Here is a 21,424-nt window from a genome sequence, read left to right as displayed (position 1 = left end):
GCTTGAACTCACGAACCATGAGATCATGACCTGAGCCAAAATCAAGAGTTGGACGCTTAACCAACTGAGCCACCTAGGCACCCCTTCACTCAATATTTTTATAAGATTCATCCGGTTTTGTCCCTGAGACCTAAGATAGTTAATTTTCACTATATTTCATTATATTTCACTAAATTTCACTATATTCCATTTTATGACTACTCCACAACTTATCCTTTCTTCTGTTGATGGAGGTGTATTTTCAGTTGTTTGCTATTAAATAAGCACTGTTATTTGGGGCATTCATGTATACTATCCTGGTGTATTTGAGAGTTTCTAGAATATATTTCTATCGGTTTTATTAGTTATAGCTAAATTACTCTCAAAATAGTTAATACCTGTTTAATGCCTGGCTCAATATGCTTGGGTGGGCAATTTTTTTTTTTTTTTTTTTAATTTTGAGAGAGAGGAGACACAGAAAGAGAGAGGGGGAGGGAGGGGCAGAGGGAGGGAGAGACAGAATTCCAAGCAGGCTCTGTGCTGTCGGCGCAGAGTCTGACAGAGGGCTTGAACTCACAAACCGTGAGATCATGACCTGAGCTGAGGTCAAGAGTTGGAGGCTTAACCAACTGAACCAACCAGGTGTTCCTGGCTGGACAATTTTTAACCTCTCTGGGCCTCAGTTTTCCCACCTGCGAAATGGGAATAGCGTCTTCCACGTGGTATCACGTGAGGACATGGATGGGGGATTGGCATACTGCCTGGCACATGATAGCTGTTTGGTGTGGTAGGGGCTGCTGCTGTTTGTCCTGGGACTGGGGCCTCCAGACAAACCTCTTCCTACTCAATTTGTCTCCTTTTTGACCCCTTAGCTTCTACTGTCCTAGAATCCCAGAATCTCCCGTTGGAGATGAAGGGTTAGCTAATCTGGACTCCCACCCACAGCGGCTACTCTCTGTTGAGTCTGGGCTCTCCTCTCCCCCTGCCCCCATGGCTCTTGGGACGGTACCCCCCATCTCTGTGCTTCCTCGGGATGCTCAGTGGATGAGAGTTTGCTCTGGCTGTGGGGTCGGTTGGCTTAGGGCCCACCGCTGCCATTTCCAGCTGTGTGATGTCGTGCAGCTCACCTCACTTCTCCCAGCCTCGATCTCCTCCTCTCTAAAATGGGGGTGGTCATAGTCCATGGCTCCTTAGAATGGGGGATTTGGTGAGAGTTGTGTGTTCGTTTGTGTAGTGTCCCCCTGGAGGCTCGGAGGACACGGCGTAAAGGACAGTGAGAGGAGCTGCAGGCCTTAACTTTCATCCCGTGTTCTTTGCCTCTTCCTGTTGCTGGAGAAACCATGATGCTGGCCTCTCTCCACTCCCAGCCCTGCCATGGCTTGTGAAGGGGACCTGTGATCCTGAGAGGAAAAGGGAAGGCGAGCCGAGCCCCCTCCCCTTCTACGGAAGAGTAGAGATGGTTCTCAGACACGGCCTGTTTGGGAGAGATGGGCAAGGGTGTGAGCAGGCAGTCGGGGAAGAAGAGGGAGCTCAGTGGCTGATAAACTTATGAGTGATGGGGGAAATGCAAGCTAAAGCAGCAGGAGTCTGCTGGAAAGACTGGCCGCCACCCAGGGCCCTCCTCCTGCCCGTGGCCATGCAAATCCGTGCAGGCATTTTGTAGGTCATTTCAGCTGCCGCAGATCACAGACCTTCTGGCCCAGGCATGCCGCCTCTCTCCACCCTAGAGAGAGACACTTTGTACACGTCTGGCCCAGCACAGTACATTGCTACAGTGTTTGCATTTATGCAACCTGGGAACAGCTTCCTTGCCCAGAGGCTGTGCAAGGGGAGAGGTTAAAAATGCAGTGGCCGGTTGGAGAAAGAAGGCCGATTAGTGGCTGCAGGGGGCTAGGGGAGGAGGGAAAGGAGAGTGTTTTAACAGGTCTTTCCGTTGGGATGATGGAAATGTTCTGGAACTGGAGAGTTGTGGTGGTTGCACAATATTTGGATATACTATATATGCCACTGGATTTTACACTTAACCAAATGTAAAATGGCATGGTTTATGTTAGCGATATGTTACCACAATTTAAAAAATTAATAATGGAAAGTGCCAAAAAACATTGAATTGTGCATTTTATTTATTTATTTATTTATTTAAAAATGTTTATTTATTTACTTTTGCGAGAAAAGAGAGAGAGCTCAAGCAGGAGAGGGACAGAGGGAGAGGGAAACACAGAATCTGAAGCAGGCCCCAGGCTTTGAGCTATCAGCACAGAGCCTGATGCGGGGCTCGAACCCACAAATCACGAGATCGTGACCTGAGTTGGAAGCTTAACCGATTGAGCCCCTAAATTGTGCCCCTAAATTGTGCTTTTTAAATGGGTATGGTATCTGAATTTTCAGCTCAATAAAGCTGTTGGTTTGTTTTTTTTTTTTAAGATTTTTAAATTTTTAAATAATCTCTACACCCAACATGGGGCTCAGATTCACAATCCCGAGATTGAGTTGCACACCCCACCCACTGAGCCAGCCAGGCATCCCTCAAGCTCTTTATAAAAAACCAAGTTGTAGCATAAAAATACAATATGCTATCATTTGGGTCAAATCACTCATAAATCCCTTCGCATCCCAACCCCCCAAGAGATAACATTTCTCTAGGTGTAGCTATATATAAATGTGTAGAGAAAGGATAGGCAGGACACTCATCAAACTAGTAACAATGGGGTGGGGTTTGGAGGTGGATGAGGGTGATTATTTTATAATGAGGTTGCAATCTATTTATGATTCCTATAATTGGAAAATGTAAGTTTTGGAAAAGGGAAAGAATCCATAGGATGTAGGCATCTGGGTTCATTGCTTAACGACCTGTGTGCCTTCCCTTGAAGGATTCCGAAAGGCTAATGGAGCAACAAGGAGCACTACTCAAAAGGCTGGCGGAGGCGGACTCAGAGAAAGCGGTAACACAGCGCCCCCTGGCGGATCTAGTGGGTTTTAGGCGACAGTGCGCAGAGGGGCTGGAGGGACACGGCAGCCTCGCTCTGACATTTCTTTGGGTCTTAGTTTCCTGATCTGTAAAATGGGCTGATGTCCCCTGCCTTGCCTGCTCCACTGGGCTTGTCTAGTTGATCACTTGTAAGCTTGAAACCACCAAGCTGAACACCCAACCTGAGGGATGCTGCTCGTGCTGATGGAGTTACTAACCATCAGTCTGTTACTTGAATTTCCTTATTTGCATTATGGATTGTAGACTTTTTGGTTCAACAATTCCAGTTCTGGGAATCTCTCCCAAGGAAGCACGCTTCAAAGGCTGGTCCATGGAACCCTAAGTTCCTCGACGATGTTAATGGGTGCCAGAAACAAAAGCAGGGAGTGATCTGTGGTCACATAAATCGGGAAACTGCACAAAAAATTCACCATGTTAACTCCCAAGACCTTTTGGAGTATTTGAGGTATTAATGCCCACACGAGTCTCCCAAGGGAGAAGGAGGATGAAAGCCATCTTTCCCAAGGTTGGGCGCTCGGCCCCCGAGGCCTCTCCGAAGGTGACAGTCGGGGATTCAGCATGAAGGGGATAACCCCTAAATCTGCATCTCCAGCTTGAGAGGCCAGGAACCAAATTATGATACATCAGTAAATTGAAACTTTAACTTGCTGTTTCAAAAGGTGTAGAAGATTTAATCACATTATGGTAAATGTTGTAGGAACATTTTTGCATACGACTTCTTAATGTGTTTTTTTTTAACAAATTTTTTTTAATGTTTACTATTTTTGAGAGACAGAGAGACAGAGCATGAGCAGGGGAGGGGCAGAGAGAGAGAGGGAGACGCAGAATCAGAAGCAGGCTCCAGGCTCCGAGCTGTCAGCACAGAGCCCGACGCGGGGCTCGAACTCACAAATCGTGAGATCATGACCTGAGCTGAGGTCTGATGCACAACTGAGCCAGTCAGACGCCCCAAGACTTCTTAATGTGTTTTAACAGTGGTTCTCTTTGCCTGGGGGATTATGGGGATTCTAATTTAGCATTTTGTTTTGTTTTTCATTGTTTCCCATGACTAATATTTAATTTAATTTAATTTAATTAATTAAATTTTTTTGAGAGAGCGTGAGCAGGGGAGGAGCCAAGGGAAAGGGAGAAAAAGAATGCCTGGCATGGAGCCTGATACGGGGCTTGAACTCACGACCTGTGAGATCATGATCTGAGCCGAAATCAAGAGTCAGACACTTAACCAACTGAGCCACCCAGGCACCCCTAACGTTACTTTATCTTAAATTGCAAGATCAATACGTATTTGTTGTCTTGAACGTTCAATACAGATATTGGATGCTTCCTGCCAGGGTCTCTGTGACATGGGCAGTTACAGTCGGGATCTTGGGCCTTGTTGCCCAGGCACTCACAGGAGTGGCTGTCCCCCCTGGGCCTGACTCCCTTGCTCTTCCCAGGGAGCTCATGACAGTGTGTGTTCTCTCTAGCGCCTGCTGTTACTACTGCAAGACAAGGACAAGGAAGTAGAAGAACTTCTCCAGGAAATACAATGTGAGAAGGTACCATCCCTGACAGTTGCTCCTCCTTATGAGCCAGTAGAGTTTCGTGGGGAGAATGCACTCTGGAATTGGAAATCTGGGTTCAAATGCTGGCTCTGCCACTTTCTCTCTCTCTCCAAAGGCTCAAGCAAAGACAGCGTCCGAGCTTTCTAAATCCATGGAGTCTATGCGGGGGCATTTGCAGGCCCAGCTCCGGTGCAAAGAGGCAGAGAACAGTCGCCTGTGCATGCAGATCAAGGTACCTGCTGGCCCCACGGGTGGAAAAGGAGGGGCCGGGACATGGCAGTCCCAGGGCGGTGAGCCACACTCAGTAAGGCTTTGCCTTAATGGTTTATGGGGCACTTGCTGCCAAGGCACTTCTGCCTCAGAGAGACTCTGGGACAGTGGCAAGAGCAGTGGACCCCGGAGGCCTTGGGTGCCCTTCCCAGGAGTGACCGGGTTTGGTGCCGTGACCCTGAGCCAGTCACTTAATCCCTTAGGTCCTTGGGTCTTTGAACTACCCGGGGGAGGGAACGGTCTCAGTTGCGGCTTGCCTGTGTGAGCTAGGGACCCTCTGAGGTCGTAGGTCTGCTGAGTGAGTGAGAGATCCTTCTGACCACAGCACTGGGAGCTGAAGGAAGAGTTCTGTCCTAACATTAAGACCCGATGGGTTCAGTGACCCAGAGAGGTGCCACGGAGAGCTGGGAATGGCCCTCATCCCTGGCCTGCATTTAGAGAGCCCTAAGGCCCCACGCAGTTGGTGACCCATTTTCTTTTTCCCTGTCCCCCATCCCCTCTCTTCGCTCGTCCCCTTTCCTCGTCTCTGCCCTCCGTCTCTGCCTTTCTTGTCTCTTCCTGCCCCCTGCCCACTCCCCCGACCCTTCCTGGCCCTTCCTTCCCAGAACCTGGAGCGCAGTGGGAACCAGCACAAGGCAGAAGTGGAGGCCATCATGGAGCAACTGAAGGAATTAAAGCAAAAGGGGGACCGGGACAAAGAAACCTTAAAGAAGGCCATCCGAGCCCAGAAGGAACGAGCTGAGAAGAGTGAGGAATATGCTGAGCAGCTGCATGTGCAACTTGCTGACAAGGTGGCAGGCCTTCCCTGAGGGCGGCCGGGGTGGCGGCCGGCGATGGGGGTGCGGAGGGATGGTGATAGTGGAAGGGTGAATGAGCCGGGGGGCGGGGGGTGAGTAAATGGGTAAAAGGATGAAAGCGGGTGGCTGGCTGGCTGGCTGGCTGGAGACGAGAGATTAGAGGGGATTTAGCCTATGTCAGTTTTGTGGGTGGGAATGATGGTTGAGGAAGGATTTGCGAGTAGGGCGCATGTGACGGCTAGAAATCGAGAAGCTGCCGCTGGGCTCACGTAATCACCCTGGGTGCTCTCTGCAAAGGGACTGCAGGGGTGAAGAGTCGTCCAGGGTGAGCCCAGCCCCCAGCTGCCTCGGCTTCAGCGCTGACCCCAGGCTGACGGGCCCTGTTGTCCCATGTTGCCAGGATCTTTATGTCGCTGAAGCTTTATCCACTCTGGAATCATGGAGGAGCCGCTACAATCAAGTTGTGAAAGACAAGGGAGACCTGGAGCTGGAAATTATCGTCCTGAATGAGTACGTGCGTTTAGGCGACGGTGCATGGGCTGATGACGGAAGCAGGCAGACGGGTGGAAGGAGCCTGGCAGCCTGAGGGGGGCCCCAGCGCCCTCGCGGCTGCCTTGTAGTGTCGTCAGTCAGGGGCCGCACTGGGCTGAGGTGTGGCGGCCCAGGCGGGGGCCGTGGAGGGGCCAGAACTCTCTGCTCACACAGGGCTAAGTCTGTTGCCGGTCCCCGGGCTGAGCTGGGTCCCGGTGTGCACAGTGTGGGAACTGGGCATGCACACTGGTGTCCTCATTCTTGTGCCGGGGGGGTGGGGGTGGGTGGATCATGTCTTCTCTCTATCGTCTGCCCAGTAAAACGGCAGCTGTGTTGCCCAGCCCTCAGAAGGTCAGAGTAGGAGGCCAAAATGGCCTAAAGTTGCCGGGGAGTGAACTCACACTTTTCTCGCCACTAGGCACCAGTGACCATTCAAACGTCCTCAGTGTCACCTATATTCATGTGTTCGTTCGTTTGAAAGATATTTATTGAGCATCTACTCATTATCTACAGATAGTGAAGGTAGAAGGACATGTGATACAGATGAGAGGCATTGGGGAAGAGATGCCCTGAGAAAGGGAAGTCTGAACTGGGTTTTTTGGATTTTTTTAATGTTTTTATTTATTTTTGAGAGAGAAAGAGAGAGAGAGAGAGAGAGAGGGGGGGGGGGGGAGAAAGAGAGAGGGAGGGAGGATGGGAGGGGCAGAGAAAGAGGGAGACACAGAATCCAGAGCAGAATCCAAGCTGTCAGTACAGAGCTTGGTGTGGGGCTTGAACTCACAAACTGTGAGATCATGACCTGACTGAAGTTGGACACAACCAACTGAGCCACCCGGGCATCCCGGAACTGGGTTTTTAAGGCTGAGGAGGAGATTGCCGGGTAAAACAACAGGATATGTTTGCTTGGGCCTAGTCTGTGCTTAGCAAATATTTGCCGAATGAACTGTAATTGATCATTACTGAGAGCACATGCCTGTATTGGATCTGTGAGCCCGAATGCTCCTGTGAGGCCACAGTCCTCCGTTACTGGATTATAGCCCTGATGAGTGATGGAGGGGAAGGGGGAGGGAGCGAGGGCAGGGGCAGTTGGCTTCTCTCCCATCGTGCCGTACACATTCACTGCAGTCCCCACCCGTGCTAGGCGAGTGTTCACACCTGTGAACAAGGAAGTGTAATGTCTGGGGGTGTCCCTGACCACCCAGGCTCGGAGTTCTGTCCTGACTTTAAGACCTGCTGGACTGAGATCCAGGGGGTGCCATGGAGAGCTGGGAAGCGACCCCGTCTCTGGTTCTTGTCTTTAGGGAGTGTCTTGGCCTCATGGGAGGATCAGGACACAGAAGGCTTTTGGAGGGGGTGGAATGGGAGACCAATCTGAAGGCTGTCAGAAGAGGTGGGGTACGTGGGAACGCCACAGTGGCAGACAGGGCACAGAGATGGGACTGGCTGGGGAGGAACCCTTGGGCCCACGTCACACAAAGACCTGGCTCCTCAGAACCCATGCAATTGCTTCTCTTTGTCTGCTTTCACTCTGCGACCTCCCAGCCGGGTGACAGATCTTGTAAACCAACAACAAACATTGGAGGAGAAGATGCGGGAAGATCGGGACAGCCTGGTGGAGAGACTACACCGGCAGACTGCTGAGTATTCCGCGTTCAAGCTAGAGAACGAGAGGCTGAAGGTCTGTCGTGAGAGCAGGCTGGCACCATGGGTGGAGGACAGTGGCGCTGCTGGTGGGGTACTCTCGATGGGGCCCTAAGGATGACCCGGGGTTCTTCAGGGGGCCTGGAGGCAGGAGCCTGATTAGGAGGGCGTGCGCCGGAGTCGGGCCTGGATTCAAGTCCTGACCGCCTCTTGCTAGTACAGGCCCCGGGTTAGACGGTTCATCCTTTGTCCCCGAGTTTTCCTTAGCAGGAGGAAAGGGTGCCTGGTGAGAATGTGGCAATGCATGTGAGACACTTAACACGCACACTCAGCCATCGGAGGAGGACACTGACACCTGGGGGGCTGCTGGCCCCTTCATGTGTATCCACTCTCCCTTTAACCTCCTGATAATAGGGTGGTCGTCTCTGCTTTATAGAATAAAGAAGCAGGCTTCGAGAGGGGTCAGGTTTGTTGCCCAGATTTTGCCCTTGGAAGTGTTGGAGTTTGGATTTGAAGCCGATTCTCGTTCTGGAGTTTCGGCTTTTAACCACTTGCTATACACCCAGCACAGCAGGGACGAGAGGCACCTGAACCAAGGTTCATATTTCAGAGCCAGGTTGGATCCTATTAATTGATCTGGACAATGACATGTGGGCTTGTTTATTTATTTTTTAAAATATTTTGGTTTTTTTTTTTTCAACATTTATTTATTTTTGGGACAGAGAGAGACAGAGCATGAACGGGGGAGGGGCAGAGAGAGAGAGGGAGACACAGAATCGGAAACAGGCTCCAGGCTCTGAGCCATCAGCCCAGAGCCCAACGCGGGGCTCGAACTCACGGACCGCGAGATCGTGACCTGGCTGAAGTCGGACGCTTAACCGACTGCGCCACCCAGGAGCCCCTAAAATATTTTGTTTTTATGTAATTTCTTTTTTAAAATAATTTTTTTTAAGTGTATTTGTTTAGAGAGAGACAGAGTGAGTGGGGAAGGGTCAGAGAGAGAGGAAAAAGAGAGAGAATCCCAAGCAGGCTCTGCGCCATCAGCACAGAGCCCGATGTGGGGCTCGAACTCACGAAACCTGAGCTCATAACCTGAGCCAAAACTGAGAGTGGGATGCTTAACTGACTGAGTCACCCAGGCACCCCGTATTTTTATGTAATTTCTACACCCAACTTGGGGCTTGAACTCACAAACCTGAGATCGAGAGTCACATACCTAACCGACTGAGCCAGCCAGGCACCCCTAGATTAATTTTTTTTTTTTTACTGGTTTATTTGTTCAGATTGATTTTAAAAGAAGTATGACGTATGGCAAGGTACACACATTCTAGAATTTTCATGAAGTGAACACATTTTTGTCCATCAGTCACCTTGACCCAAACCTTATTAGCACCCCAGTGACCTCACCTGCTTATAAGCCCCCCTGTGAAGGTGACCGTTATCCTGACTTCAGTCACCACAGGTTAGCTAGCCTGGTTTTGAATTTTGTGCCTGGCTTTCATACAGCATTATGGTTGCGAGCAATCTGTGCCGTGTGACAGGTCTCATTCTTAATGCTGTCCGGTCTGCTGTTGCACGACCACACCACAGTAGATCTATCCATTCTACTGTCAGTGGATATCTTCGTGTACCTTTGGGTGCACCTGTTTGGTGTATTTTTTTTTTTATTTTTTTTTAACGTTTATTCATGTTTTGAGCGAGACAGAGCCAACGAGCAGGGGAGGGGCAGAGAGAGCCCGATATCAGGCACAGAGCCTGATACGGGGCTCAAACCACGAACGGTGAGATGGTGACCTGAGCCGAAGTCGGATGCTTAACCGACTGAGCCACCCAGAATTTGTAAATTAAATTCTACCTTGAGGTAGAGTTGCCGGGTCATCAGATAGTGAGCATAAATTCGGCTTTGGTAGAAGTCACCACAGAATAAGGCAGTTGTACAAATTCACCTTCCCGTCAGGGATGTGTGAAAGGCAAGAATTGCTCCGTGACTCCTCGGGGACACTTGGTACCGTCAGCCTTTCCCACTGGAGCCACTCGGTGGGGAGGGGCGGTTGCTGGGGAAATGAAAGTCAGCCTCCAAGCCTAACAAGTGGTTAGGGGGTTGGTTACAGTCTGTGTGTCTGTGAAGCGTAACACAGTGTGGCCATTCAAAATAATGTTTTTAGGAGTCTGTTGTCTTAGATGATGATTACAAAGTTCACAGTGGAAGTTTAACACAGTGCACAAATGTGACGCGGAAGTCTTGTTCTTCCTTAACTGTACATAGGTATTTTTCCAGTTGTTTTCCCCCAATACTAATATAGACATTCAAACACATACGTACCCATTATTCTGCAGCCTGCTTTTCTCATTCAACCATACTTCACGGATATCTTTTTAGGTCAGGTTTGGGTTTTGTTTTGTTTTGTTTTTTAGCTTTATCTCTTTCAGTGACTGCATATTGTTTTACTGTATTGATATACAATGATTTCTTTTGTTCCATCTACTGAGGTGAACATTTAGGCTGTAGGAGGACATTTGTTGACTTGAGAAGTAGGTATAACATCGTTGTTACTTGCAAAAGCATGTTGCAAAGCAGTAAGTACAATATAATCAATCCCATTCTTGCTGAAAAAAAAAAAAGTACTCAGCTACTGACAGAAAGCCATAAATCAAGGCATCCCTTGGTGCAATCATCATGCATCACAATTAGTTTTCCTTGGTCTTACCTCCATAGTCTTTAACAATTATGTATTGCTTTTGTAATAAGAACAAGAAAACACAGGGGTCGCTTTCTTGCATCTACACTTGACCCTTGAACTGCATGGGTCCACTTATATGCGGATTTTTTTTTGGATAAATACAGTTCAGGACTATACGTGTATTTTCTCTTCCTTATGATTTCCCCAACGTTTTCTTTGCTCTAGCTCACTTTATTGTAAGAGTACAGTATCTAAGACATCTAGCATACAGAACAGGTATTAATTGACTATGTGTTATTGGGAAGTCTTCCGGTCAACAGTAGGTTACTAGAAATAGTTAAGTTTCGGGGGAGTCAAAAGTTCTATGTGCATTTTTGATTGTGTGGGAGGTCGGTGCCCCTAGGCCCCCCATCGCTCAATGGTCAAGTTCTTTCTTCACTTGAGTTGCCCTGGCGCACCTTGACTTCGGGTGTGGGTGTGAGGCGTCAGGGCTTCCCCCGGCTGGCCACTTGCAGTGGGAGGTGAGGGTGGGATGGCTGTCTGCTCTGGGAAGCTTCCTGCGGGTTACTCAGTAGGCACCCCTTCTAGGCTAGTTTCGCCCCGATGGAGGACAAGCTCAATCAGGCGCACATCGAGGTGCAGCAGCTGAAGGCGTCGGTTAAGAACTATGAAGGGATGATCGACAACTATAAGAGTCAGGTAGGTGGTCTGCGCGAGGTCAGCCAGGAGGCCTCTCCCAGGAAGGGTCGGGTGGAAAGGTGTTTTTCACTGAAACTCGGCCCAATGCTTTGGCGGCTCCTAGGTGATGAAGACCAGACTGGAGGCTGATGAAGTGGCCGCCCAGCTAGAACGCTGTGACAAAGAGAACAAGATCCTTAAAGATGAGATGAACAAAGAGATCGAAGCGGTACTGCTCCCCTTCCTTGCTTTCTTCCGCCATCCAGTCCTGGGTCTGCCAGTCTGTCCCTCTGGGCTTCCTTGATTTCGACCAGAAAATTGAGTTTTCTCCTTGCTGGGCTGGTCCACACTACTGTGTATGTGCCTTCTCCCTGCTCTTGCTCTCTCTCTCTCTCTCTCTCTCTCTCTCTCGCTGTCTCGCTGCTGCTTTCCTCCTGGTTTTCTTCTTCAGTTTCCTTAAAATAATCTCCCCTGCTTAGAGCAAATCCAAGTGGATTCAGATGCTAAGATCTGCCAGGTCTTGGCCATGCCTGTTTTGTTCTGCACCAACCCAAAGATGTGTCTCTCCTTCCCCTTTCCCCAAAGAACTTTATTCTTTTAGAGACAGCTTGGATCCCTAGAGACAAAGGGGTCATCTTACTATTACCTTTATCTTTTTTTTTTTATTTTAATTTTTTTAAGTTTACATCCCGATTAGTTAGCATATAGTGCAACAATGATTTCAGGAGTAGAATCCTTAGTGCCCCTTACCCGTTTAGCCCATCCCCGCTCCCACAACCCCTCCCGTAACCCTCAGTTTGTTCTCCATATTTATGAGTCTCTTCTGTTTTGTCCCCCTCCCTGTTTTTATTTTTGTTTCCCTTCCCTTATGTTCATCTGTTTTGTCTCTTAAAGTCCTCATATGAGTGAAGTCATATGATTTTTGTCTTTCTCTGACTCTCTAATTTCACTTAACATAATACCCTCCAGTTCCATCCACGTAGTTGCAAATGGCAAGATTTCATTCTTTTTGATTGCCGAGTAATACTCCATTGTCTATATGTACCACATCTTCTTTATCCATTCTTCCATCAGTGGACATTTGGGCTCTTTCCATCCTTTGGCTATTGTCGAGAGTGCTGCTATAAACATGGGGGTGCATGCGTCCCTTCGAAACAGCACACCTGTATCCCGTGGAGAAATGCCTAGTAGTGCCATTGCTGGGTCGTAGGGTAGTTCCATTTTTAATTTTTTGAGGAACCTCCATACTGTTTTCCAGAGTGGCTGCACCAGCTTGCATTCCCATTACTGTTACCTTTAGAGATGGACTGAGTAGTCCAGGCCCAGCCACTAACCTGTGTCATAGCCTTGGGCAAGTCCCTGCCCCATCTGGTCCTCAGCCTCTTTGTTAAAAAAAAATTTTTTTAAACATTTATTTATTTTTGAGAGACAGAGAGAGACAGAGCCTGAGCAGGGGAGGGGCAGAGAGAGAGGGAGACACAGAATGCGAAGCAGGCTCCAGGCTGTGAGCTGTCAGCACAGAGCCCGATGTGGGGCTCGAACTCAAGAATCACAAGATCATGACCTAGGCCAAAGTCAGTTGCTAAACTGACTGAGCCACTCAGGTGCCCCCAGTCTCCTTGTTAATACAGGGATGGGCTAAATCAGAGAGTTCTGACCTTCTCCTCTGAGCTGTAGCATTGGGATTGCCTTCCTAGGGGCTTTGGAGTTAGACTGGACCTTAATCCTGGCTCTATTACCAGTTGTTTTTTTTTATTTTTTTTTTAATGTTTATTTATTTGCGGGGGGGCAGAGAGAGGGGGAGAGAGAGAATCCCAAGCAAGCTCTGTACTGTCAGTGCACACTGTCAGCATGCAGCCCGATGTGGGGCTCAAACTCACAAACTGTGAGATCATGACCTGAGCGGAAATCAAGACACTTAACTAACTAAGCCACCCAGGCGCCCCTGTCTCTATCAGTTTCTAGCTGAGCAGCCTTAGGGAAATGACTTTCCTCCCTTGATCCTTAGAGTCCTTCCACTGGGACAACAGCACCAAGCTGATAGGTTGTTGTATGAATTCATTGAGTAATTCAGGGAGCTCTCAGCACAGTAACAAGGTCCTGGTATTTGCTACGTGATTGCCTTTGTTATTCAATGACGAAAGCAGTGGCAGGCTCAGGTGGTAAGTTAGGGCCCATTGTGTCCCTTGGAGAAGAGCCTGCCGCCGCCAGTGGCCTGTGGGGAGGGCAGGCCACATTCCTGCTGTCCCACAGGATCCTCTTCTGGGGACCGCCGGCAGCCCTGCCCTAATTCCAAAGGACTCTGCTTGGTCCCACAGGCAGCGGGGGCCCTTCCCAACGTGGGTTTTTCTCCCCACTGCAGGCCCGTAGGCAGTTCCAGTCCCAGCTGGCTGACCTGCAGCAGCTGCCTGACATCCTCAAGATCACAGAGGCTAAGCTGGCAGAGTGCCAGGACCAGCTGCAGGGCTACGAGAGGAAGAACATCGACCTCACAGCCATCATATCAGACCTGCGCAGCCGGGTAAGGGACTGGCAGAAAGGGTCCCACGAACTGGCCAGAGCAGGGGCCCGCTTACCAAGATGAGCTGCACGCCCCCCCCAAGGGAGGACCACTTCCTTTTTCTTGGCTGCTGCTTTCTGAAAGGAGTGAGCGATCATCAGTGCTGTGAAATAAAAGTCTGGTGTGCCAAATGCCTTGTGTTTGCACAAAGTGATTGTAGTTATAGGAGCCGTCACTCTCCGCTGCTGCCCCGCCCCCCAGCCTGTGCTTCCAGTCCCTCTGCCCTTCATGCTCTGCTGCAGTGCTCGGCCACACCCCCAGGGGGAGACACCCAGCCTGGGGGGAGAGGGGGATGTTCTCTCTCCCAACGTTCTCTTGCTCCAGCTGCCTTTCCCGACTCTTACCAGGTCCATTGCCTGAGGTTCTGTCCAGAAAGAGGGCTCCCTTCCTCCCAGAAGCAGTCTGCCTCTGGGTTACTGGCATCCTGCCTACAGTCTAAGAAATTACATGCCTCTCGTTTGCAGTGGGACCTTGGGCGAGGCCCTCCCCCTGTTTTGACCTCCTTCCTTGTAATAACAAAAGTAGCTATCGTTTTTCGAGCACGGACTTTGTGCGCCAGTATTCTCCCCCGTAATTCTCCCAGGAATGTTGTGAGGTGTGGATATTCTTTTTCTCCGTTTTCCAGAAAGCAGCCCAAGGCATAGAGGCCTAATTTCCTGAGGTCCCAGAGCCGAGAGTTAGTGACCAGGGTTTGGAACTCAGCCAGTTACACCTGCTTCCCAAGCCCACATTCGCAGTCCTCTTAAATTGCCTGCCTGCCCTTGAACCTGAGTATTCTCAGGGCCTCGAGAGCCTGATATCTGAAGCTTCTGTGTACAGCAGCCCTCTGGATAACTTCTCAAACTTGCCAGCCTGAAAGACTCGATAGGTTTCCTGTTGCCTGTACTTGTCCCCATTTAAAGGGAGAATGAAATCAGCGGTGCCGACAGTGTAGTTGGTAACGCTCTGTGGCATGTCGTGTGGGCCAGTTTAGCCCAGCATCTGCTTCTGCCTTCTCATGTCTGCCCCGGATCCCATTGAGTGGCCTCTCCTGATCAAGAAAGCGTCGCCGTGGTTCTTCGGGATCAAACCTGGCTTCTCTACGTGCGGGAAGGCCTTCACGGGAGTCGGGCCTAACCTGTCCCCACTCTCCTCTCTCGTCCAGGTTGTGCGTTGAGACTTGGATGCCTGCTGAGGGCAGCGTGTCTCCCTCCTGGGTGTGGATGACAGGTCCTAGGGGGAAGGGAGGGCTGCGCAGGGAAGTTCCTTCATAAACCAGTCTGTGTTCCTGTCATTTTAGATCGAACATCAGGGGGACAAGCTGGAGATGGCAAGAGAGAAACATCAGGCTTCCCAGAAGGAAAATAAACAGCTGAGTCTGAAGGTGGATGAACTGGAGAGGTTAGAGGCACTTGGTCCCATCTCTGTCCTCTTCCTAGGACCTGAGACTTTCAGCCACTTAGCTGCTTTGGGCTTAGTGTGCAGAAGTGTTTGAGGGACTCAAGGCCCTAGAAGGTACTGGGCAGACCCCAGAGGAAAAGCTGCTTCCATTGCAGTGGTAAGCATTGTGGGAGAGAGGAAGATGGTCTTTTGACCGGGGGATGCTCCAGAACAGTGTGGTCAAGTTCAGACCACCCATAGGCTCCACCTACCAAAAAGGCACACGTCACCCGAGTAAACCAGCAGGACCAATATAAGGCGGTGAGGGGGCATTCCCGTGCCCCCCCCCCCCACCCCCCGCCTCATTCTGCTCTTCATTTCTGATCATCCTTCCCTAAGATCTTTCTTTTTTTCTGTTTTTTTTTTTTAATGTTTATTTTTGAGAGAGAGAGAAAAAAAAACAGCATGTGTCAGGGAGGGGCAGAGAGAGAGGGAGACACAGAATCCCAAGCAGGCTCCAGGCTCCAAGTTGTCAGCACAGAGCCCGACGCGGGGCTCGAACCCACAAGCTGAGATCAAGACCTGAGCTGAACTCAAGTTGGTCACTCAACCAACTGAGCCACCCAGGCGCCCCATCCCCAAGACCTTTCTGATCTGATTTTTCTCTTTTACCTATGGACTATTAGAGGCAGTCAGGTGAAGAGTACAGCTTTTGGAGTCAGAAGTCCTGGCCTTGGGTCCCAGCTTGGCCACTTAACCTGCATTGTGATCTTGAGCAAATCACTGAACCCTTTTGAACCTCTGTTTACTCACCTTGAGAAAGGGATCAAGGTAGGGGTAACAATCTAGCTCATGAGGTTATCGAAAGTCTTCCAGGAGATAATCCTCAAAGGCCTTAGCGCATTATCTGGCACAGAAAAATGCACCATATAGTTAGTGTGTATTAGCTGCTATTATCCCAATGTTGAATATGAGGAAACCGAGCATGGAGAGAGGCTAAGTGACTTGCCCAGGGTGACACAGCTGGTATCTGGCAAAGCTGCGACATAGGCCCCCTGACTGTCCTCCTCTGGAGCTCTTAGCATCTGTAAAATGAGGGCTGGAGCCTTAGTTAGAGATGCAAGGCCTTTGGCCCTGGGATGCTCTGGCTGCCCAGGTGGCTCGTGCAGCCTGCATGTGGGGACTTGGGCTGGGCTCCTAGGCTCCGCTCTGGTCCCCTGGCTTCCAACATGCAGCTGGACTCAGCAGGACTTACAGAACTTTCAATTGGAAGGTGTTCTGGAATTGCAGTGGGGACCACGTGTGCCCATCAGGAGTCACTGCGACCCCACGGTGGATCACATAAGCAGTAGAGGGGGTACCAGCTGATGTCCTTCTGCTGAGGGGGCAGCAGTGAGCACAAGTTGAGGGCATGGGTTTTGGTGACAGACCTGCCAGCTGTGCTGACCTTGGGCCAATGACCTCAGTGCCTCAGTTTCTTCCTCTGTAAAGTGGGGATAATGGTGGCGCCCACCTTCCTTAGCTGCAAGGTGCTGTGTTACTAACAACAGGCATGCTCGTCTGTGCTTGCCCGCCCACTCTCCACACAGTCCTGAGCTGCCCTGGCTTCTCGGCTCCCTGCTTGCTGCCTTGCTGATCAGCAGGTTTCTTTGGTTTATTCCTGTGGTTCCTTGGAGACTCTTGGCATGATGAGACCCCCAGCCCAGGGGTGGCTGGCAGCCTCCTGGCGGGGTGGAACAGGACAGGTCGGGGTACGAGCCAGATCTGATTAAGTGCTTCCATCTAGGAAACTGGAGGCAACCAGCGCCCAGAATATCGAGTTCCTACAGGTGATTGCCAAGAGGGAGGAAGCGATCCACCAGTCCCAGCTGCGGCTAGAGGAGAAAACACGGGAATGTGGGAGCCTGGCCAGGCAGTTGGAGAGCGCCATCGAAGATGCTAGGAGGCAGGTCAGTCTTGAATCCATTGCTAACTAGCTCTGTGACCTTGGGCCAAGTCACCTGACCTCTCAGAGCCTATTGCCCCATCTAAAAAAGGGGGTGCAGTAGTGGCACCTGCCTCGGGAATTTGTCCCAAGGATCAAATGAGCAATTACTGTAAAAGGCTTTGGCACTTGATCATGATGGCTCATTCACTTGCTGCCTGCGTGGGACTCAGCCAGGTTTTCCACAGCTTAGGTGATGATTCTTGGGGTGTGGGGAAAGGGCAGGTGAAGTGGGCTGCAGAAGTCCCTGGAGTTAGCTCCTGCCACAAGGCACCAGAGAACCATCCGTAGTGATGTGCGAGACCAGAGTGGGAGTGGCTCAGCCTTCCGGGTGCCAGGTGCTCCCCGTGTCAGGTAAGCCAGCCCCACCTCCATGCCTTCTGGGCAGGTGGAACAGACCAAGGAGCATGCAGTCTCCAAGGAGCGAGCTGCCCAGAACAAAATCCTGGACCTTGAGACCCAGCTGAGCAGGACCAAGACGGAGCTCAGCCAGCTGCGGCGGAGCCGAGACGACGTGAGTCAGGCTGGAGGGCGGGGGCCGGAGAGAAGGGAGTGGACTGAGATTTTAGCTTCCTGGGGCCTGCAGGGCAAGGTGTTTCATGGAGGTTTTTAGGAATATGACATGGTTTGATTTTTCTCAACTCACTTTCCAATCCCTTAGGGATATCCTAGGCAGATTCCTTTTTTTTTTTTTTTTTTAAATCAACAGCTTTGTTAAGATGTCATTTACATACCATAAAATTCACTCCTTTCAATGGTACAATTCCGTGTTTTTTAGTGTGTTCAAGGAGGTGCGCCATTGCCACCACAATCTAAGTTTAGACTCTTCTCGGAAAGAAACCCTGTGCCCATTAGCAGTCACGCCCATTCTCCTGCCCTCAGCTCCTGGCAACCCCTGACCAAGTCTCTAGGGATCCGCCCTGGACATTTCACACACTTGACTCCTTTTTTGTTGCTCCTCATAGGCTGACCGTCGCTACCAGAGCCGGCTGCAAGACCTCAAAGATCGCCTGGAGCAGTCGGAGAGCACCAATCGCAGCATGCAGAACTACGTCCAGTTCCTCAAGTCATCTTATGCCAACGTGTTTGGGGACAGTCCCTACACTACCTTCCTCACCAGCTCTCCCATCCGCTCCCGATCTCCTCCCACCTAAGCCCGCCAGTCTTGGGCCAGGAGCCCGAACTGATGTCCTGGGAACTGAAGAGTGGCCAAGCCACAGCTGGAAAGCCTGCCGCTTTCCTCTCTCTTCCACTGATGAAGTGTGTTCAGGATCTTGTCTTAGCTACCAACTCCAGAAAAGTCCCTAAAGCACTAGGGGGGTGAAACAGGAACCACTCAGTTTTCTCCTCTCTGATAGAGTCACCTGATGGAAATTTTTAATTACCTTGACAGGCCTTAAATCTACTGATCTTAGGGTACCAGATTTTAACTCACCATGACTTTGCTCCTTCCTTTCCTGAGCAAATGTCCGGACTGGACTTTTTCTTCCAGTCCCCTTATAGCCCTCCTCTTCTGAGGAATCTCTCTCTTGGGCTTTCTCTGACCAGCACCAGCAGGAGCTGTTAGCCAGAGGTCCTCACCACCCCTCCTGGGCTGTGAGCACATTCACCTGCTGTTTGGGTACAGTGTTTTTCCCCAAGGCCCTCCTCCCACGCCTGGTGGAAATCTCACACCCAAGTTTCCTCAAGGCCACTTGCCCCTGAGCACTTCACAATAGACACTGCAGGGCTTGTGTCCAGTGGCCTTTTAAAAGTATAATCCCAATCCCATTGGTTTGTGTTTCTGTTTGCTAGATTTGTATCTATGGAATGCCTTTATTCTGGAAATAATGTGTGTTGTGTTTTACAAAAAACTTTTCTAGTCAATATGTAAGACTCCACTGGATGATTTCTTTTACCCACCCCATCCCTTTTCTAAAAATGATTACAGACAATGGTGCAGGAGAGCCAGTAAACAAGTACTTGGTACATGGGACACGAGGCTTCTCATTTCACTTTGGCCCAGGTCGGTTCTTTCTTCCCTGTGCACCTTCTTCACATAATCCTGTGACATGACTGGAGGAAACACACTTTGTAAGGCTTGGCTCAGTGTCTGTGGGGCAGGGGTGGAGGGGCACTTTAGGAGTGGATAGGATGGAGGGAGATAAGATGTGTATATATTACTATTTTGAAAATGATAGTTGGGCTTCTTTTTTTAAAGATCTTATTTACTTATTTTAAGGTTTTATTTTTAAGTAATCTCTACACCCAAACGTGGGGCTCGAACTTACAAGCCCAAGATCAAGAGCTGCATGCTTAACTACTGAGCCAGACAGGCGCCCCTGTTAGTTGGTTTCTGAATGATAAGATGATGGGCTATTTCTGTGCTCTTCCCATTTCCCTATATTTAAAAGAAAGAACAACATATTCTTTAGAGAGGTGAACAAATGGGGTGCTGTGCTGAATCCCAACCTTTCTGTTTTAGCTGGTATTTGCCATCCGGGCGATGGCAGTCTTGTTCTGCCTACTCTAACTCAAGGACAAAACTCCAGAGACTTCCCCTATGTCCACAAGGGCAACGGGCCCCACATAGGCATCCAGCTTCCGGAAGCCTCCTTCCCCCTTAAATTCTGGGGACATTTGTAGTTTCCAGCTTTTCATTTTGCCAAGGGAGATCACTGCAAAAACAAGCATCAGCTACCACTGCCACAAAAACCAAGCCTGTTTTCACAGCCTTCATGATCAACGGACTTGAACTTACAGCATATGTAAGAGCTTCCCAAGGTGCACCTGGGTGGCTCAGTCAGTTGAACGTCTGATTTGGGCTCAGGTCATGATCTTGAGATTTGTGGGTTCAAGCCCCACATCGAGCTGGCTGCTGTCAGCCTGTCAGGGCAGAGCTTGGTTCAGATCCTCTGTCCCCTCACTTTGCCCCTCCCCTGCTTGCTCTCTCCAAAAAAAAAGACCTTCCCCAGGAAAGGGAAGTTGGCAAACTTACACCAATGTGGTACATGTCTGTATAACTCATTTGTATTTTTGCCAAACCAATGAAAACCTCATGCAGGGCACTGCTATTTACCCCGCTAGTGGGAAACACCTCTGTTGGAGTCTATCGCTAGACTCTCAACAATGTTGTATTTTCCTTTGTAAAGCTTTTTTTGTTTTGTTTTTTGTTTTTTGTTTGTTTTTTAAGAGGGGCAGAGGGATAGAGAGAATCCCAAGCAGGCTCCACACCATGGAGCCAAACACAAGGCTCAGTCCCACAACCCTGGGGTCATGACCTGAGCCAAAATCAAGAGCCAGGTACTCAACCAACTGAGTTACACAGGCGCCCCATGTAAAGTAATTTATTGCAAACAGTACAGAGAGTTTGTAAAAAAAAAAAAAAAAAGATAATAAAAAATTTAAATGTTTATGTTATTTTCTACCTCAAACAGATCCGAAAATTCATCCTTTTAAGGTGTGTAATTCAGTCGTTTTCAGTATATTCACAAAGCTGTGCAGCCATAAACTTTATCCAGTTCTAGACCATTTTCATCACAAAATGAAGCCCATAGGCGTTAGTAGCCACCCCCCCTCCCGCCTCCGCACAGCCCCTGGGAGCAACAAAGTCTCCAAGGTTATGTTAACAAAAATGAAATCCAACAATACTGTGGCCAGTCCTTTCACTTAGAATAATGTTTTTCAAGATTTATCCATGTAGTAGCACGCTTTTGTATTCTATTTTATGGCCAAATAATACTCCATTGTATGAATACACCCTATTTGATTTACTCACCAGTTGGTGGACATTTGTGTTTCTAACTTTTAGCTATTACGAGTAATGCTGCTAGGAACATTCTACGAATTTCTGTGTGGATGCACATTTCAATTTCTCTTGGTATATACATTCTTAGAAGTAGGATTGCTGGGGGGGGGGTGCCTGGGTGGCTCAGTCGGTTAAGCTGCCGACTTCGGCTCAGGTCACGATCTCGCGGTCCGGGAGTTCGAGCCCCGCGTCGGGCTCTGCGCTGACAGCCTGGAGCCTGTTTCAGATTCTGTGTCTCTCTCTCTCTCTGACCCTCCCCGGTTCATGCTCTGTCTCTCTCTGTCTCAAGAATAAATAAACGTTAAAAAAAAAAAAAAAAAAAGAGGTAGGATTGCTGGGTCAGTGGTAAGGCTACCCTTTTGAGCAACTGCCGCGCTGCCCCATTTTAGAGCCCATCAGCAATGGTCCAGTTTCTCCACATCCTCATCAACACATACTGGGCTTTCTGCAATCCGCAGTCTCCAGCCTTCAGAAGCCCCGGTTCCCAGGTACAAGCAAGCGAGCTTCAGGGACCAACCCCTGCCGGCGCAAGCGCGCTGGCTACCAGGCCCGGCGCCGGAGGCGGAGCCATGCAGCCGTTAGGGGCGGGGGTTGCCCTGCGTGGCTGCGTGCGCGCCCCGGAAG

General features: G+C 49.8%; 1 protein-coding gene across 23 annotated transcripts in view; it reads left to right on the top strand.

Annotated features, from left to right (window-relative positions):
• Positions 1 to 18,881, top strand: part of ODF2 (outer dense fiber of sperm tails 2) — a 35,239-nt gene extending 16,358 nt beyond the window's left edge. For 22 of the 23 annotated variants that reach the window (XM_027035276.2, XM_015062365.3, XM_027035288.2 and 19 more), the window contains 13 exons: positions 2,850 to 2,921; positions 4,435 to 4,506; positions 4,628 to 4,744; positions 5,388 to 5,573; positions 5,980 to 6,089; positions 7,653 to 7,788; positions 11,021 to 11,131; positions 11,235 to 11,339; positions 13,473 to 13,631; positions 14,950 to 15,050; positions 16,816 to 16,978; positions 17,402 to 17,527; positions 17,979 to 18,881. In XM_027035276.2, coding sequence (XP_026891077.1) covers positions 2,850 to 2,921; positions 4,435 to 4,506; positions 4,628 to 4,744; positions 5,388 to 5,573; positions 5,980 to 6,089; positions 7,653 to 7,788; positions 11,021 to 11,131; positions 11,235 to 11,339; positions 13,473 to 13,631; positions 14,950 to 15,050; positions 16,816 to 16,978; positions 17,402 to 17,527; positions 17,979 to 18,167 — 1,647 coding nt within the window. In that variant the 3' untranslated portion in view covers positions 18,168 to 18,881. Of the gene's footprint in view, positions 1 to 2,849; positions 2,922 to 4,434; positions 4,507 to 4,627; positions 4,745 to 5,387; positions 5,574 to 5,979; positions 6,090 to 7,652; positions 7,789 to 11,020; positions 11,132 to 11,234; positions 11,340 to 13,472; positions 13,802 to 14,949; positions 15,051 to 16,815; positions 16,979 to 17,401; positions 17,528 to 17,978 lie in introns of those variants that run through there. The other variant, XM_027035291.2, reaches the window with a different exon arrangement.
• Positions 18,882 to 21,424: the final 2,543 nt, after the last annotated feature.

Source organism: Acinonyx jubatus, chromosome D4 (genome assembly GCF_027475565.1).
Source record: "Acinonyx jubatus isolate Ajub_Pintada_27869175 chromosome D4, VMU_Ajub_asm_v1.0, whole genome shotgun sequence".
In the NCBI taxonomy this organism is placed as follows: domain Eukaryota; kingdom Metazoa; phylum Chordata; class Mammalia; order Carnivora; family Felidae; genus Acinonyx; species Acinonyx jubatus.
The sequence above is the reverse complement of the archived record's forward strand: the minus strand, read 5'-3'. Positions and strand labels throughout refer to the sequence as shown.